Source organism: Talpa europaea (assembly GCF_964194135.1).
Source record: "Talpa europaea genome assembly, chromosome: 9".
Taxonomy (NCBI): Eukaryota; Metazoa; Chordata; class Mammalia; order Eulipotyphla; family Talpidae; genus Talpa; species Talpa europaea.
In genome coordinates this window covers 28,099,302-28,117,585 of record NC_140076.1, presented here as the reverse complement: position 1 = coordinate 28,117,585, position 18,284 = coordinate 28,099,302, and the positions used below count along the sequence as shown (strand labels likewise).

General features: G+C 37.7%; 1 protein-coding gene across 1 annotated transcript in view; it reads left to right on the top strand.

Annotated features, from left to right (window-relative positions):
* TESK2 (testis associated actin remodelling kinase 2) overlaps nt 1-18,284 on the top strand; it is a gene marked incomplete at both ends in the record, with an annotated part of 71,252 nt that overhangs the window by 9,563 nt on the left and 43,405 nt on the right. The window contains one exon of the mRNA XM_084244270.1: nt 12,652-12,773. Coding sequence (XP_084100396.1) covers nt 12,652-12,773 — 122 coding nt within the window. The remainder of the gene's footprint in view (nt 1-12,651; nt 12,774-18,284) is intronic.

Sequence of the window (18,284 nt, the reverse complement as noted above, 5' to 3'; positions counted from 1 at the left end):
AGATTTGAAGAAATTCAAACCTAAGATGAGAACAGTTTGTGTTCTTTCCACTGTAGCCTGCATTACAATGCCTACTTTGTAGTGTTGGAAGGATCAAATGAAATATATAGACTACCTTGAACAGTCTAACCCATCAAGCAAATAGTAGCTTTTGTTATTTTTGAAGATGTTGTTTTTTTCTTTCAGTTTTATTGAACAGCTCAAATTTGATCTTAGGTCAACTCACTAATTTTTGGATGTGATTTCATTTTTGGTGGTTATGTGAACTCAGATGCCTTTTCCCCTTAACCATCACTTTTTCATAGCATTACTGATTGTTCCCTCCTGTATACTGTGTGCAGACTTTTATCAGAGCAATGATATATTTTATGGCATTTGTTTATATGTTTGCCTTTCTCTGTCAGGTCAAAACTCCCTTTGTTTTTCATCTCTGTCTTTACCTAGCAGCATATGTGATAAGCAATAAGGGGCACTTACCAAATATTTGTTGTACAGCAAAAGGAAATCTATATACATATTGTAAGAAAACGTTGACAGTCAGCATAGCAGAGAGAGAGAGAGAGCGAGAGAAAGAGAAAGAGATTCTGCAACTAGAATGTTTCCTTTTGAATGTTGATTCTATCACTTTTAAACTTTTGGTCTTGGGCAAGTTATATGGGGTTGTTGAGAAAATATAATAAGCTAGTATACATAAAGTATGTAGAATAATGTCTAGCACATAATACACCCTATATTGGGGCTAGTTATTATTTCTATTATATATGCACTTAAGATCTGTTGAACTTTTTGTTAAGCACTGTTAAGAACTTACATACATTATCCTTTGAAATTACCACAAAAATCCATTAAGTAATTACACTTCCATTATATAAATGAGGAAACTCAGGTTCAAAAGTTTTTAATATCTTGTTAAATATATCACAAGTAAATGGTGCAACTAGGATTTGAATTCCTATCTACCTAACTGGTGAATGAAATATTATATCTAATTTTGATCCAGTATGCAAGAAAAAAATCATTAGTTTTATATATTTATGCTATATTTCTGGAATATTATGGTTTTATTTATAAATTTAAAGTCAATATTAATGCTATATTGATATAATGCTTTATTATGGCATTTTATAGATATTGCTATAAGAGTATTCTATATTTATGTAAAATATAAATATTTTCCTTTTCCCTTGTATTTTTTTTACTAAATTTGCTGCACTGACTGGAAATGCCAACCTATAAGACACAATAAACTTAGAAACTAAAGGAGTGAGATATCTGCCATCTGCTTGGTACTGAAAAATTGATTTATTCGTAGTCATACATTTATTATTTAGCGCACATGGAGTTTGTCATGCAAACTCTAAATCTGTAGCACTGTTAACAGTTGTGGTATAAGGAAAGTCAGGAAAGATTTTAGTGTGTAAATGTTATTTTGTTCTGGGATGTTTTATTTTTGTGTGTGAGAAGGTAAGGTGTTTTGACTTCTGGTAACTTGGTCTGAAAAGTAATGTTCTGAATCTCAAAATGCTGGTGTTATGGTGGTTTCCTTGCCCAGTTGACTGTAATTTTAACTTACCGAATATGACGTGAAATGTTCGAGAGTGAATCTTTTCTTTCTTAAATGTAATCATTGTTGCAACCTGAATTTACAAATACTAGAGGATTTTTCTCAAATTGTCTTTATGTTATTTCATGGTTGTGTTCATATATTCTTACATGCCTTTCTGAGGCCACACTATAAAAAGTGTTTTTTAGGGGTGGGTCAAGGACTGTGGGTGCTTTGGTGTAGTTGGTATGGTGGCATACATTGAGGAGTTGTGAATCTATTCTCCTAAATCATATACAGTACTGTAAACCTATGTGTAGGGTAAAGAAAAATGTCAGGCTTTTCTGCCCTCCCGCCATCAGGATAGATGATGGACATTGCGGTCCTGAATGCATGCCTGATGGCGGGCACCTGGAATAGGGTGTGGGCATAAGTAGATGGGATTCACTTGGGCTGAGACTGGGCTTTTAAGGTCGGCATCACGGGGACGCCAGCAGAAGCCAAGAACGAGCAGAAGCCGAAGAGAAGCCGAGAGAGAAGCAAAGAAGCAGAAACAGAGAGCCCAGAGAGAGTGTGGATTTGCTGGGGGCTGGGAGGACTGCCAGCCTCCTGGCCCCCCAGTACCCCTGCCTGCCGTGTACCTGGTAATCCCAATAAAAGCCTGCAAAACCACTGAGGACTCTGACTCCTCCTTTACCCGGTCTGCATGGGATCAGAAAACCTGCTCAGTGGCCATTCCTGAACCCTACACTATATTATCACAATAAAAAATTAAATAAAAAAAGTTTTCATCAGCACTGTATGTGATCCTGTTCTAACAAGATGTAAAACATACATGCTTTAATAACCACTATGTCAGAAAAGAGTTAAGCTCTATTGTCTTGGGGTTGTATAAGGCATTTTTTGTAAGGTGACTGAGAACTGGACTGCAGGGATGATGTGAGATATTCGACTTGAGGGTGAAGGTTAGGAGAAAGCATAGTACATATTTTTGACATAGTTTTCAGAAATTTTGCTCTGACTAGTCAGTGTATCTATCAAGGCTGTTTGGGGGACAAAATAGTGAGTTCTAGGAGTGATCTGAACCATCCCCAATGCCAAAACACCCATGAGCAAGAGGTGTGTGTATGTGGTGTCTTATGGTTGGTGGTATATCTGACTTCTCATATCAAACTTTCCAGTTCAGAATTAAATGGCCTTAGATAGTCAAAGAAATAAGGTAACTTTTGGCATCAAGAGTGGGATAAAAATATTAATCTGGCATGAAAGAAGTGTCATATAAGAATTTGATACCTTTTTACATTGTATCTTTTTATTGAGGTAACATTGCTTTACAATACTGTATATTATTTAGAGATTTAGGTTCACACCTCTTCAGATGTATATTACCACACCACAGCCACTACCAAAATGCCAGTAATTCTGTCATAGTCAGCTGGGGCCTCCTATCTGCTCCCCTACCCCTTGCCCTTCTGGTAGCCTTACTTCTTCAGTCAGATTTCAAGGGTGTTTTTTTTTTTTTTAAAGATTTGTTTATTTATGCATACAAGAACTGGGGTACAGGCCAGAGGTGTGGGAGGTGAGAGGATTCACCAGAGACAGAGTGGGGAACAGAACAGGCAGATGGACTGAAGTATACTGCTGACGGGAGCAGTGGCAAGACAGGAGAGGTCTGCTGCGCCATGTAGGTTTCTCCCCGGCCAGGAATCGAACCCACGCCACAGTGGCTGTGGATTGCTTCATAGGTTGCGTCTTAACCCTTGCGCCACCAGGGAGGCCCTCAGGGGTGTATTTTGCATTGGTTTTGTCTGTTTCTTTGTTTTGTTGCTTTATAGTCCACATATGAATGAAATCATTGGGTATTTGTCTTTCTTTTTAACTCATTTTACTAGCGTAATCCCCTGTAGTTCTATCTGTGTTGTCTCAAGTGTCAAGATTTCATCTTTCTTCTTCTTCTTTTTTTTTTTTAATGGAGGCATGTTTTATTTGTTTGTTTGTTTGTTTGTTTTGTTTATACATGCACTGGGTACAGTCAGAAGCGTGGGAGGGTGAGAAAATTCACCAGAGCCAGAGCGGGGAGGAGCAGAGCAGGCAGAAGGACCAAAGTACACTGCTGAGGGGAGCAGCGGGCGGCAGGAGAGGTCTGCGCGCCACGTGGGACCCTCCTCCGGTGGCTGGGGAGCAGCCGGGGATCGAGCCGGGGATCGAACCGGCGCCGCAGAGGCCGCGGGCAGCTTTGCAACCCAGCGCGCTCAACCGCTACGCCACTGGGGAGGCCCCTCATCTTTCTTCTTTTGTTTAATGCTTGAGTAGTATTTCATACTCAAAAATAATACATCTTCTTAATCCACTCATCTGTTGTTGGGCACTTCGGTTGTTTGCATAACTTGTCTTTGCAAATGATGCTACAATTAATATAGGAGTGCATATATCCCTTCAAATTAGTGTTTTTGTACTGAGGAGTGGAGTACAAGGTCATGTGCTAGATCAATTTTAAATATTTTGAGAAACCTCCATACTTAGACCAATCTACATTCTCACCAACACTGTATATTCCTTTTTCTCCATATCCTTGCCAACTTGTTTTTGGTCTTTTTAATGTGGGCCATTCTCACAGGAGTGAGAATAGTATCTCATGATTTTGATTTGTATAACCCTGGTGATAAGTGATAATGAGCATTTCATGTGCCTGTTGGCCATCTGTATGTCTTCTTTGGAAAAGTATCTATTTACCTTCTCTGCCTATTTTTTGATTGGGTTATTTGTTTTCTTATTGTTGAGCTGTATGAGTTTTTTGTAGATCTTGGCTATTAGCCCTTTGTGGGATGTATGATGTGCACATATTTTCTTCTATTAAAGTCTTTGTTTTACTGATAGTTTCATTTACTGTGCAGAAACTTTTTAGTTTATTAATCCCATTGTTTATTTTTGCTTGTTGTTATAGTTGAGTTCCCATAGTCATCAGTGAAGCCAATGTCATGTATTGTTTAATTTGTTTATGTTTTCCTGTATACTCTATTGTTTCAATCTTACCTCTAAGTCTGTGATCCATTTTGGTTTTTTTTTCATCTTTTATATTTATTTATTATTTTTTATATATTTTTAAATTTTATTTTTATATTCCCCATATAATTGCAACCCCCTTATTTTTTTTCAGGTGTGTGACTTTTTTTTATATTTAAATTTTATTTTTATATTCCCCATACAATTACAACCTCCTTATTTTGACCCCAAGCCCTCCTTTCCCCGCCCTCCACCCCCCATAGAGTGTCTCTGGTTCATAGTTGTTTGTTGATTTTGATATTTTCTTTCTTATAGTTATTCTTTTTCCTGGTCCCTTATTTAAGTTTTCTAGATTCCTGCTATGAGTGAGACCATCTGGTATTTTTCTTTTTCTTTCTGGCTTATTTCGCTGAGCATGATCCCTTCCAGCTCCATCCATGTTGCTGCAAATTGCATGTGTTTATCTTTTTTGAATGCTGAGTAATATTCCACGGTGTATATGTACCACATCTTCTTGATCCAGTCATCTAATTTTGGGCATTTGGATTGTTTCCAAAGCTTAGCTATTGTAAATTGTGCGCTATAAACATAGGAGTGCAGGTGCTCTTTGGAATTGATGTTTCTGTGTCCTTTGGGTAAATACCTAGGAGTGGAATTGCTGGATCATATGGAAGCTCTATGTTTAGTAGGTCAAGAAATCTCCACACAGCTCTCCATAGTGGTTGAACCAGTTTGCACTCCCACCAGCAGTGCAGGAGAGTTCTTTTTTCTCCACATCCTCGCCAACATTTGTTGTTGCTAGTTTTTTTAATAAGTGCCATTCTCACTGGTGTAAGATGGTATCTCATGGTAGTTTTGATTTGAATTTCCCTGATTGCAAGTGATGTTGAACATTTTTTCATATGTGGATTGCATTGAATTTGTAAATTGCTTTGGTTAAAATGGCCATTTTAACAATGTTAATTCTTCTAATCCATAAGTAAGGAATAGTTTCCCATTTCTTTGTGTCTACTATTGAATTGAGTACATTTTTAATTGGCAGAATGTCAGAAACAGTCATGGAAAAGAGTGTGGACAGAGAAGAATAGAGCACCAAAGACTGAATCTCAGAGATGCCTTTATTTGGGTAGGTGTGGAGAAGAATGAAAAAGAGATGTGGACTAGGCAGAGACATGTTCCTAAAGATCAGGGAAGCAAATCTACCACACATAAATCCCAAGTAGCTGATACCATATTGCAGGATTTACAAAGGAGAGGATAAAGAGAAAAAAATAACTTCCCTTCCCTTCTCCCATCATCACCTTTAAAAGGGTTTATTACTGAAAAGCTCTTAAGAAAGGTAAAGATATAGTCAGATGCTCTTTTTTAGTGTTCTTTACCTTGGTCTTTGTTGCATATCTTTTTTGTCTTTCAAAACTGGTTCTTGCTAAATTTTCCTGTCTTTTGCATTCATCTGATTTTGTAACATCTTTGAGGTACAGGGGATTTCAGAGAGAGAGTTGTCATGGGGATTTTCAGTATTTAGAGTATATGGAATGTTTTGAAGGATGTTCTGGGGCCTCCCTGGTGGTGCAAGGGGTTAAGACGCAGCACTATGAAGCAATCTTCAGCCTCTGCAGCACGATTGCGATCGCCAGCCAACTTGGGAGCAACCCACATGGCGAGGCAGACCTCTCCTGTGTCACCTGCTGCTGCCCTCAGCAGTGTATTTCAGTCAGTCTGCGTGTTCTGTTCCCCACTCTGTCTCTGGTGAATCCTCTCACCCCGCCACACCTCTTGCCTACACCCCCATTCCTGTATGCATAAATAAATAAATTTTTCAAAAAAAAAAGGATGCTCTGTAATTGTATTACATGTATTATATGTAATTATATTTATTAGTTATGGAAACAGCCTAAGTGCCCAACAACAAAAGAATGGATTAAGAAGATGTGTTATTTTTGTATATGTAATACATATATTACATCTATACTTATGTTTGATTGTAGTTTTTGGCCACATTTAGTACATAAGATTTCCTTCAGAACTGATAAAATCATTCTGTTAGTTAGTAAAGAATTTTGTAGATGTGTTTCTGGGCTAAGCTAGGCACTAGGTGATATCAACAGATATAGATAGAAAATTGTACTGCATGCATATTGCTATGCTGAAATATCTTCTAAGTTCCTTTGCTTAAATTGATAATCTAGCTGAAAAAAAGAAAACTGGAAACAGTTATATGTATAGCTTGGATTCATTAAGTACATAGAAATATATTTGTAAGTGATAAACTGTTTATGAGGGGATGTGAAAGACATTACCAAAATCCCATGATTTTAGAGTGTATTACTTTGTAGTAAGACAAATGAGAGGGTTGGTTGCTTTTCCTTTGTGATCTCAACATAATGCTGATACTTCCATTCCAGCATATGATAAGTATTGTAATTACTTGCTATCTTAATTGTTTGTTTACTCAGCAAATATATAGCTAATGCTAATATAGGTAAGAGAAATTGACCTAAGGATAGAGAAAAAGATATTATCTTACCTGGTAAGAGCTCTTTGCTTAAGGTGGATGATAGGAAATATATTTAAACTACAGTATTTGCAAAATAGAGCCTTTAGCAAGGGTCTGAAATTGCTCAATACATAGTTGCCAAGTGAAAGTGTGCATAGGGTGCTAAAGAATTAAAAAACAAAAAACCCTTCATTGTGCCATCTCACTTTTGGGTCACTAAGCTCTGCTCCCCTTTCTCGAGGCCAATCCCTGTGTGAGGCAGATCAAGGTCAGAACCAGGGGCCTCCCTGGTGGCGTAGCAGGTTGAGCGCAGTGCTGTGAAGCTGTCTGCAGCCTCTGCAGCATGGGTTTGATTCCTGGCCGGCCAGGGATATACCCACATGGTGCTGCAGACCTCTCCTGTCTCGCCCGCTGCTCCCCACAGCAGTATATTTCAGTGCATCTGCCTGTTCTGCTCCCCACTCTGTCTCTGGTGAATCCTTTTACCCTCCTGCATCTCTGGCCTGTACTGCAGTTCTTGTATAAATAAAAATAAATCTTTAAAAAAAAAAGATCAGAACAGGTATGGTGAAACAACTGGTTAAAGAAAAGTGATGTATGAAAAGGAAGCAAATAAATAAGAAGAAGGAAAGATTGGAAAATGAAAGCTGAAGAAGGTGAAAATTATGCCATAGAAAAGTAGGCAGAGATCCTACAAGAATCTTGAATAATGATCCCAGATTGCCAGTGCAGGTTAGAAGCTGCATATACTCACTGGGAAAAAGACTGGGAAAGACTGAGGAATATAAAGAAGCATGTTCAGTACTGGATTCAGTCAAGTTAGAAGTTTTTCTGTTCAAGCTATTTTTGCATTAAATCCTGGGATCCACAACACAATATATTGTTTTTCACTACTACTGTGTGTTTAAGTAGCATGAAAATGTGATTCTCTTTATGTAGTTACATTTATTTTTCTTTGCTTAATTTAATGTTACTTTGACATAATACAGACTAACAGGAGAAAAAGTAATCTTCATACATATATACTGAGATACCAATAAGTAGGTGGATTGAAGAGTGTTACCTGCTATTATTCATTTTAGAGAAAGGGATAGTAAGTCTATGAGGAATTTATAGGACAAAGAAATATTTACCTTAGACCCCATTTAGTGATGAATTTAGCAAAGTTTATTTACATAGGAAGAAATAGGCCTAGAAACGCTCTTCTGGTGATAAGACACTGTCCTCTTCCTGGTTAAGGGAGTGCACCTACCCTTCAGCTTTGGAGATTTATTTCCTGCTTTTAGAGGGGGAAGTTTAGAGTATCATTCATTCACAGTTTCTTTATTTCAAACTAATCTATATGACTCTTTGGCACATTTTGGAATAACCTGTTCTAGAACCTGAAACTAGTATGTAGCAAGTGCTACAAATGCTAACTATATTATTGCTATTATAATAATTAAAATAAATAACTCTTAATTACCCTAAAATGAAATTGATATGTAATATAGGTCATACTACTCAATATTTAAAAAATTAACATGATAGCCTAACTCTGAGATAAAGGAAAAATTAAAAATTAATAAAAATGTAGATTTCAATATGTAAATTTTAGGCTGACTAATCTAGAAGGCATTTAGTCAGATGGTTTTATCCTTTTATTTTATTTTTTTTTAAAGATTTATATATTTATTTATATAAGCACTGGGTACAGTCAGAAGCGCGGTAGGGTGAGAGAATTCACCAAAACCAGAGTGGGGAGCAGAGCAGGCAGAAGGACCGAAGTACACTGCTGAGGGGAGCAGCAGGTGGCAGGAGAGGTCTGCACGCCATGTGGGACCCTCCTCCGATGGCCGGGGAGCAGCCGGGGATCGAACCGGCGTCCTGGAGGCTTCGGGCAGCTTCGCAACCCAGCGCTCAACCGCTGCACCACCGGGGAGGCCTGGTTTTATCCTTTTATAAATGATTAATTTAGATTTAAGAGAAGATAATCAGAAGCCACTCCATGCAAAAAGAAAAATTAAAGATGTCAGTGGATATTAGAATAAAAGTATAATTACAGACCAGACTTACTTGTATGTGATAAGAGAAAGAAGGATGTAACCTCAATTGAAATAAGATATTGTAGGGCATACCTAGTGGTGCAGGGGTTTAAGTCTCAGTGCTAGCAAGCTAACACCAGCCATTGAGACATGGGTTCGAGCCCAGCCGGGGAGCTGACCCACATGGCACAGCAGACCTCTCCTGTCTCACCCACTGCTCCCCTTAGCAGTGTATTTCAGTGGATCTGTTCTCTCCATTCTGTCTCTGGTGACTTCTCTCACCCCCTGCACTTTGGGCCTACACGCCAGTGCTTGTATGCAGATATATATATAAAAAAAAAGAAACAAGATATTGTAATTTGCTAAGACAAATTATAGATTGATAAAGGAGAGAAAGCAAGGAGAGGTATAATATATCTTTGTCAGCTTTGTCACCTTTTTTCTTTATCAAATGTTCATTTAATAGGGAATGGTTCATTGTTTCATTAGAGGAAAAAAATTGGCAGAGTAGGTGCCTTGTTAACTTTATTTGTGAGCAAAGCAAAATACATACTTTTTAATTATAGTTAATATTCTGTTCTTTTTTATTTTTTTAAAGATTTATGTATTTATGCATACAAGAACTGGGGCACAGGGCAGAGATTCGGCAGGTAAGAGGATTCACCAGAGACAGAGTGGGGAACAGAACAGGCAGACTCACTGAAATACACTGCTGAGGGGAGCTGCAGGCAAGACAGGAGAGGTCTGCTGCGCCATGTGGGTTGCTCCCTGGCCAGCGGAGGATCCAACTCATGCTGCAGAGGCCGCAAATCGCTCCATAGTACAGTGCTTAACCCCTTGCGCCACCAGTGAGGCCCTATATTTAATATTCTGATATAAAGACTAATTAAATCAGCACAAATATAAAAGCTACAGATGGATTCTGATGCAATTGGTTGTATTGGGTTTCAGATATCAGGAGCAAAATTACGATAGTGGTCTGATTTCTAAATGTTTTTATTGATTTTCTGAAACAGAACAAAAAAGCAATTTGTCTTTGATTTACCCAAGCTGTTGCATTCCTGGAAAATTCAGTATATATTAAAACCATGTAAGATGACTTTGTTTTTATGTAAAATGGAATTAGAAACCAAGTTCAGGTAGTAATAAGTATGTTCTTCATTTACATGAATGTCTGGCAAGGCATTTGAATTTCATGCAGCACATGGAACAATGCTTCCTTGTGCTATGCTCTCGCTTACCATGCAGGGTGTCTCGCATTTCTGGCCAGCAACACTCCCTGCTCCCCGCACACACCCCTGTCATTGTTAAAACCAGAAAACTTCCAAAACTTCAGAAAGGTGTTAGAGATTTTATTGAACACCGCTGCTTAAAACTATGTTTGTCTGATGTTATCGATGCTGTACCAACTTATTCTAAACCTATTATGTATTGAATGTGACTTTTACTAAGTCACTCATTTCATAGTCAACTTTATGATTAATTGCTTTGCCAGTACTTATGTACTGGATAAATAAATGATTTACTAGCAATTGGAAAATATATTTATTAGAAGTATCATTTAATGGTTATTGTCATCATTTTCACTGTGTCTTATGATATACCAGGCCTTCTGGGCACTGCAAAACAAAGATGAGTACAATGTAGATCCTAGCCTCAAGATGTATTATAGTCTAGTGAGGAGATATTTGCATACATAATTGTGTTATTTTGGTATATGAATGTAGTTCTAAAGTAATATAAGGAATGAAACCATGAATAGTTCCCCTAAACAGCCAAGGAAGTCTTTAGAGAGTGGGAGGTTGAGTATGGTCTTGAAAAATAAGTAGAATTTGGGGGGCTAGAAGAAATAATATTTTATGTTGATGAAATACAAAATACAATGAGTTATGAATATGTTTAGCATCTTGTATTCTTGTTTAATGAGTGGATTTTTTTTTCTGAGTAGTTTGAAACACCAATTGTTTATCCCTGAATTGCACACATTATTTCAAAATCAAACTTTCTTAAAAGCTGACATTTTGTTAAAAACTCAGAGTGATAGTTTTCAGATGATGGAAAAAAAGTAGAGTGACTTTTCAGAATGGAGAGTTCTTATTAAAACACAGATGTCTTCTGTAAATAGAGTTGGAAAAATACTGGCAGTGCGTTCTTTGTGTATAAATGTCTCTCTTATCCATGCAGGATCTGAAAAGGAAAGTCACTTTTCTTTCATCAATCACGAGGTTCACGACAACAGAATCATTGATGCACTAGGAAGAGAATTGGGTTCCAAATCTCACTAAGTGATCTAGAAGAGGAGAGAGGCAGCCAGTGTTCCACCTCAGTTTTTCTGATCAGAGTTCCTGTGTCTCTGAGTGTTTTGCTTTCTACTTTTTCTGTCTGGCCATTCTTAAACATTGTTTCTTTGAATGATAAGATAAGCTACTTGTCTGTCCAGTATTAATATGCTAAACTTCTAGGGTTATTGATATTTTAAGGAATTTCAAGACATGGAAGATTTAAGTAGATTGTCACTCTTTCTATTGGAATTTCCATTTGGTCAACTATAAAATATACTGAAACAATACTCTTAAAGCCCATAGAATGATGACATTTTTATATAGTAAGTCCCTGTTGTGCAGCATATGAAATGAAATATTTTAAACCAAGAAATAATGAGGTACTTGGTACTTCATAATTTTTTTACTGCCTCATTTATAATTTCTCAGTAGAAAACATCTCAGTGAATAATTGGAATTTTCTTTGGTAAGGTAAATATTTCTCTGGTAATTTCCTTTTGTGCTACTATTTAGACCACATTTAGAGAATGAAAACAGTTAATTTTCTTGCAAGTAAAATATTGTGGTTTTTGAAACCAATGGAGTGTGCACTGAAATCATAAAATAATATTATTACATGTGAAAAAGATTGAATTCTAAAGCTGATGAGTGCTTTTAGATGCAGAGTTTCCTTTGTGTATAGGTAACAGTCTGTGGTGTGGCCCATGTTTTTTGTAACTTGAATGTGTTTAGATGATTATAAAGTACTTCGGGTTGGGTTACTACAATATTAGCTCTAAAAGATTCACTGAAGCTGTATTTGTCATGAAATATATTTTTCCCTTACATATGTTTTATGGTGGTTTGAAGAGATTCTGGGGATGTGGCCTTAGTTTCCTATAAAATAGTAAGTTTTATAGTTCTTTAATTGTGTGTAAGATTTATATGTATATCTTTTTTGTATACATTTAAAATTCCACAGAAGGAACTTTATCCCGTTGGTATCTGAAAACTAAGCAATGTTAGTCATAAGGAACTAGTCTAACACATCCTTTCCCAAGGTATTAAAAAAAGATGATTTCTTGAGGTGTTAAGAGTGTTTTTTCTGGCTAACATAATATGAAAGACTTTTGGTATCAGATGTAATAACTCCATCTTCATTAATGGAGATGAGATTTGAATGAATTCCAAGTTTGAAAAAAAAGTTCTTACCATGTCTTTTTTATCTAAATAGGCACTACAATATCCTGATACTTTCCATATGCCATGACTGTGACTTCATAAATAGCGGTTACCCTTGAGCCTCTTGTTTTTGTTTTCTAGGTGCGCCACCGAGCTTCTGGTCAGGTGATGGCTCTTAAAATGAACACACTAAACAGTAACCGAGCAAATATGCTGAAAGAAGTGCAGCTCATGAAAAGACTGTCCCACCCCAACATCCTTAGGTAATTGTTTTTCCTTCCTGTGGGATTCAGTGAGAAAGCTGAAACATTATCAGAGGCTTGTTAGGATAGCATTAACAGCTAAAAAGAGACTCAAGATTTCATGCTGAATCTATCTTGCTGGGATTTCTCTGTACTCTAGGTCTTTTTCTACCTATTGTGACTTAATTTTCTGGTAATTAGCAGCATTTAATAAAGCAGTTTCCTTCTGTTTTTCAAATTGCTTTACTCTTAGTAGCAGCTCATTAGAACAGTTGTTTCCTTATACTGAAGTAGTAATTTGTCAAAGAGAAATGACTACAGTTTCTGTGTGGTTATTTAACTTTCTTAATCACTTTATGAGGAACCATAATTAGATCAATGAGCAACAATAAGAGTGAAATTATGCCTGAGGTTGTCTACCCTTAGCATTTGGCACTCACTTGCAGAGACACAGTTTACCTTTTTATTTTTTATTTATTTTTTTTTCAGTTTACCTTTTTAAAGGAGAATTATTTTTTGTATAATAAAGTTATATAGTTATCACTCACATAATCAATATCTGTATTTTTCTCACTTTAAGTATCTTGATATTTTAGTGGGGTCAGTATACTTCCAAATGAAACCAAATAAGACAACTTAAGTCACTATATGTTTAAGTAGGTCTTATGTGTAAGAAAAAGTTAAATGTGCTATTCACTTAGGGTCATTTGTTGCTAGTATTTACATTGGATTAGAGATAAATTATATGACTTAAGTATGATTTAACATGTTTGGTCATTTATTTATAGTATATTTATTTATAGTAAATTATGGTATTTGGCTATGCTGCTTATTTGAAATTTTTTACCTTTATAGAATTACTGGCTTTTTTGAGCATTTAGCATGTGCCTAGTGACGTGTCAGATGTTAGAAAGAATAATGCTTGCAGGAATTGCACACTAATGGAGCATGTAGAACTTACATACTTGAAAAGACAACTAATAAAATTAGGTAGGACACCACCACTTGGGCAGAATAAATTCTAAGTGTTATAGAAGTTCAGAGGGGTGAAAGAAAGATCAGATCACTTGGCAGAGTCAAGGAAGCTTTCTTTGAGGAGGTTGAATTTAACTGGAACTTTAAGAAGCTAGGGAAGGAACTCTGAAAGGAGTAAATTACTCTGAAAGGAGTACATTACAGAGGTAAAAATGCAAGATTTTTTTTGAATAGTCAGTGAATAAAAACCCAGTTGGCTAATAATTACAATAATGAGAACTACCATTATGAAAGGACTTGTTATATGCTGGTTGATTTACCTATTTAAAGATCTAATTTCCACAGCTTTTCACCAATAAAGAAACTGATAACTATATAAGAAATTGTGTGTTGACTATATTGTGGGACTCTGAGGCCTGGGCTCTTTCCACTGGGCTTCTAGAAGAACTAAGGATTTTATCTGAAAGTATTGACAGATAAAGACAGAAAGGTAGAATTGGACCAAATTATTGCAAAATGCATTGCCTAAAGCCAAGATTATACTTTATGCTCTGTGTATTGAATTCTGAACAGGGATTAAAATTGACAGAGGGGAATTGATGGCAAATGCAGAACAGTTTATAGTGTTGTACAGGCTGGTGACCAAGAGATCAGTTAGGGGGCCTCTACAATGTTTGAGAGTAGGATGGATGAATCTTTTTTTTTTTTAAAGATTTATTTATGCATACAAGAGCTGGGGTACAAGCCAGAGATGCAGGGGGTGAGAGGATTCACCTGAGACAGAGTGGGGAATAGAACAGGCAGACTGAGTGAAATACACTGCTGAGGGGAGCAGCGGGCAAGACAGGAGAGGTCTGTTGCGCCATGTGGCTTGCTCCCTGGCCGGTTGGGGATTGAATTTGTGCTGCAAAGGCTTCGGATTGCTTCATAGTGAGGTGCTTAACCCCTTGCACCACCAGGGAGGTCCCCTGAGATGGATGAATCTTAATTTGATATTCTATGTAGGAATTTTAAAACTGATCATGTTATTATTTGCTTTAAAAATTATATTTTTATTGTTTTATTTTTGCAGAAGTGATGCATCATCACTGTGGAATAGTTATAAATTAGAGTTAATAAAAACAAGAGCAAAAAAAGCCCAAGAAAATAAAAATTGTCCATACGCTCAGCACATGGGGATTAAACTGGTGTTAATAATTTGGTGTATTGGGCCTCCCCGGTGGCTCAACAGTTGAGCGCTGGGTTGCGAAGCTGCCCGCGGCCTCCGCAGCGCCAGTTCGATCCCCAGCTGCTCCCCGGCCACCGGAGGAGGGTCCCACATGGCGCGCAGACCTCTCCTGCCGCCCGCTGCTCCCCTCAGCAGTGTACTTCGGTCCTTCTGCCTGCTCTGCTCCCAGCTCTGGCTCTGGTGAATTCTCTCACCCTCCCGCGCTTCTGACTGTACCCAGTGCATGTATAAACAAAACAAACAAACAAATAAATAAATAAATAATGCCTCTTTAAAAAAAAAAATAATAATTTGGTGTATTTCCTACTTATTTTTTTTGTTTTCACCAGTTGTTTTCTTATTCTCTTCACTGTGAACTTGACTGCTAAATGTATGGGCATATTGTCTTCAAATAAATTTTATTTCATCATAGCAAAAATATTAAATATAGTTGTTATATAGAAGTAGTATAGGGCCTCCCTGGTTGCACAAGGGGTTAAGCACAATACTGTGAAGCTATCCTCAGCCTTTGCAGCACAAGTTCGATCCTGGCTGGCCAGGGAGCTATCCACATGGCACAGCAGACCTCTTTTGTCTCACCCACTGCTCCCCTCAGCAGTGTATTTCAGTCAGTCTGCCTGTTCTATTCCCCACTCTGTCTCTGGTGAATTCTCTCACCCACTCCCCACGTACCTCTGGTCTGTACCCCAATTCTTGTAGGCATAAATAAATAAATCTTCAAAAAAACAGTATAGTATTGTATGATGGTTAAAATAAAGGCTCTACATCCTAGATTAAGCTGCCTGGATTCAAATCCTGTCTCTTAGGAAAGTTAATCTGTCAGACTCTTAGTTTTCCCTCTAAAATGAGGATAGTGACAGCTACGACCTCATAGACTTGTTATTGAAGATTAATTAAATTAGTACCTGTAAAGCACCTAGAAGAGTATCAGCTTGTGTTAAGTGCCTAGTAAATATTAATTATTATTATTTATTTATTTTCCTCTCTGAATAGTTTCAGTAACCTTTTGCAACCTGTCTTTTATCACTAATTCACTTCCCATACATTTGTTTAGTGTATATTGATATTTTAAATACATTCAAGGGGTCTCTGCTATAGTGATGCTGTTGACCAGAACTTTCTACAATGATGGCAATCATCTTTATCTGTGCTGTCCATTAACCACATGACTAATGAGCAATGAGATGTGACTAGTGTGAACAAGGAACTGAATATTTTATTGACTTAAATTGCCACATGAAGCTAGTGTGGCAACTAGATTGGACAATACTGGACTAGAGTTCATCTACATTTCTGTTCTTGTTTATCTAAATATCTATGTGTTTCAACCTAGAAATGTGATGTTGCAGGAGACTGATACTATCATTCCTATTCTGATATCTCTTTGATCTACATTTTTATCCTATCTCGTTTTAGTCCCATTGCTAAGGAATGGCACATTCCTCCCTTTTATTTTTATTTATTTTTTTTTTTATAGAGGCATGTTTTTATTTATTTATTTATTATATTTGTTTGTTTGTTTTGTTTATACATGCACTGGGTACAGTCAGAAGCGCGGGAGGGTGAGAGAATTCACCAGAGCCAGAGTGGGGAGCAGAGCAGGCAGAAGGACTGAAGTACACTGCTGAGGGGAGCAGCGGGTGGCAGGAGAGGTCTGCGCACCATGTGGGATCCTCCTCCGGGGCCGGGGAGCAGCCGGGGATCGAACCGGCGCCGCAGAGGCCGCGGGCAGCTTCGCAACCCAGCGCTCAACCGCTGCGCCACCGGGGAGGCCCACATTCCTCCCTTTTAGCTTAAAAAAGGTAGTGTCTTTGCCCGCAGCTAACTTTTTTATTATATGAAGGGAATGATAACCCTACCAGTTGTTCTTTACAATAAGCCAGCAAATAAACTAATGTATATAAAGGTTCTGAATTTGCTGTAATCCACAGTAAGTATATATTACCTGAAAAAATTATAATTATTGTTAATCATGGTGTGTTTGCATTCTGATGGTGACTTTTTGTTCTGCCTAAGACTCTTGTCTCAAATACACTGCTGTTTAAGAGCCTGGAAGTGGATTACTTTTAAAAAGAAACTTCTAATTCTTTACATCTTTCATGTTTTTGTGTCTTTACTTTCACTGTACATTTTGAGTGGAGAAGGATATTATCCTACCCATGGGGTTTTCTTGGAGTTAGGAGTGTGGGGTCCTTGGTTTTACTCTGGGAAAGGTTTCACCAGAGCTCCCGTTTCAGCCGCACATGGCGAGTTTCCCATGCGAGTTTCTCCATGAGTGACGCTAGTTATATTTAAAGAGCAGGTTTATTAGGGAAAGGGACAAAAGAATAAAGGACACTTGCATGGACACAAGTGGGCAGGAAGAGCTGCCCTGAAAGGGACAGGTTTGTAAGAGAGGCCTGATGGTTGCAGGCGGGTGGCATTGAGGAGAGCGGCCTCTGCTGAGGTAGGTCAGTGAAGAGAAGTCCTGGCCTGGTACAGGTCATGGGCAGGCAGGAAGCTGCTGCCCTGCAGGAACGAGTTGGTGAAAAGAGGCACCTGCATAGTCACAGGTGGGCAGATGGAGTGCTGCCCCATTCTGGGGGCAGCATGAGGTTTTTATCATCTTCAGGGAAAGGCTCATCTTTGTGGGTGGATGGTTTGTGCCATTGACACTCCCTATAGTAGTCTGATAGTTTCTGGGTGTTGTGCCTCCTGATCTGGGTGTTGATGCCTACGGGTCTTGGTTTCTATAACTGGGTTAATGGATTATGCTAATCCTTTCTACCCCTACCTCCTTGTGTGAGTTAGGTTCTTGACCGTCTATCTCCTTTCCTCCATCACTACTAGAGGCCTAGAGCAAGCAGAGTCATCATGACTTTTGTTTCCAGAGAATAGCTATAGCAGTAGGAACATTATACTTTCCCAAGATTTGTTAAATATCAAACTAAGCATAACCCCGTTCCATTCTCAAAATTCTTAGAATTTTTATTTCCTAAATACTTTTCTAGTTATCTTAGCAATTTAATGTTAATGTTTTATATTTCTTATAATTTAAATTTTTGTTTCTGTATGTCAGTATGACTCATTCTTATTGCAGCTTGTAAATACTATGAGCTCTCTTTTGTAGGTACAGAACTGAGACAGAAGTATGACCCAGAGTTTTCCTCAAATTGAGATCATTAGATTTACATCAGAAAGCATCCACAGCTTAGAACCCTAGGAATAGCACAGTTGTGCCTTCTCACTGCTGAGCAGCTTGTTTCAGATCTTGTCTCTATCTCACTGAGCCAGAATAGCTCCATTTTTTAATCTGTTTTATAGCAAATGTCTTTATGAGTTTTGAAAAA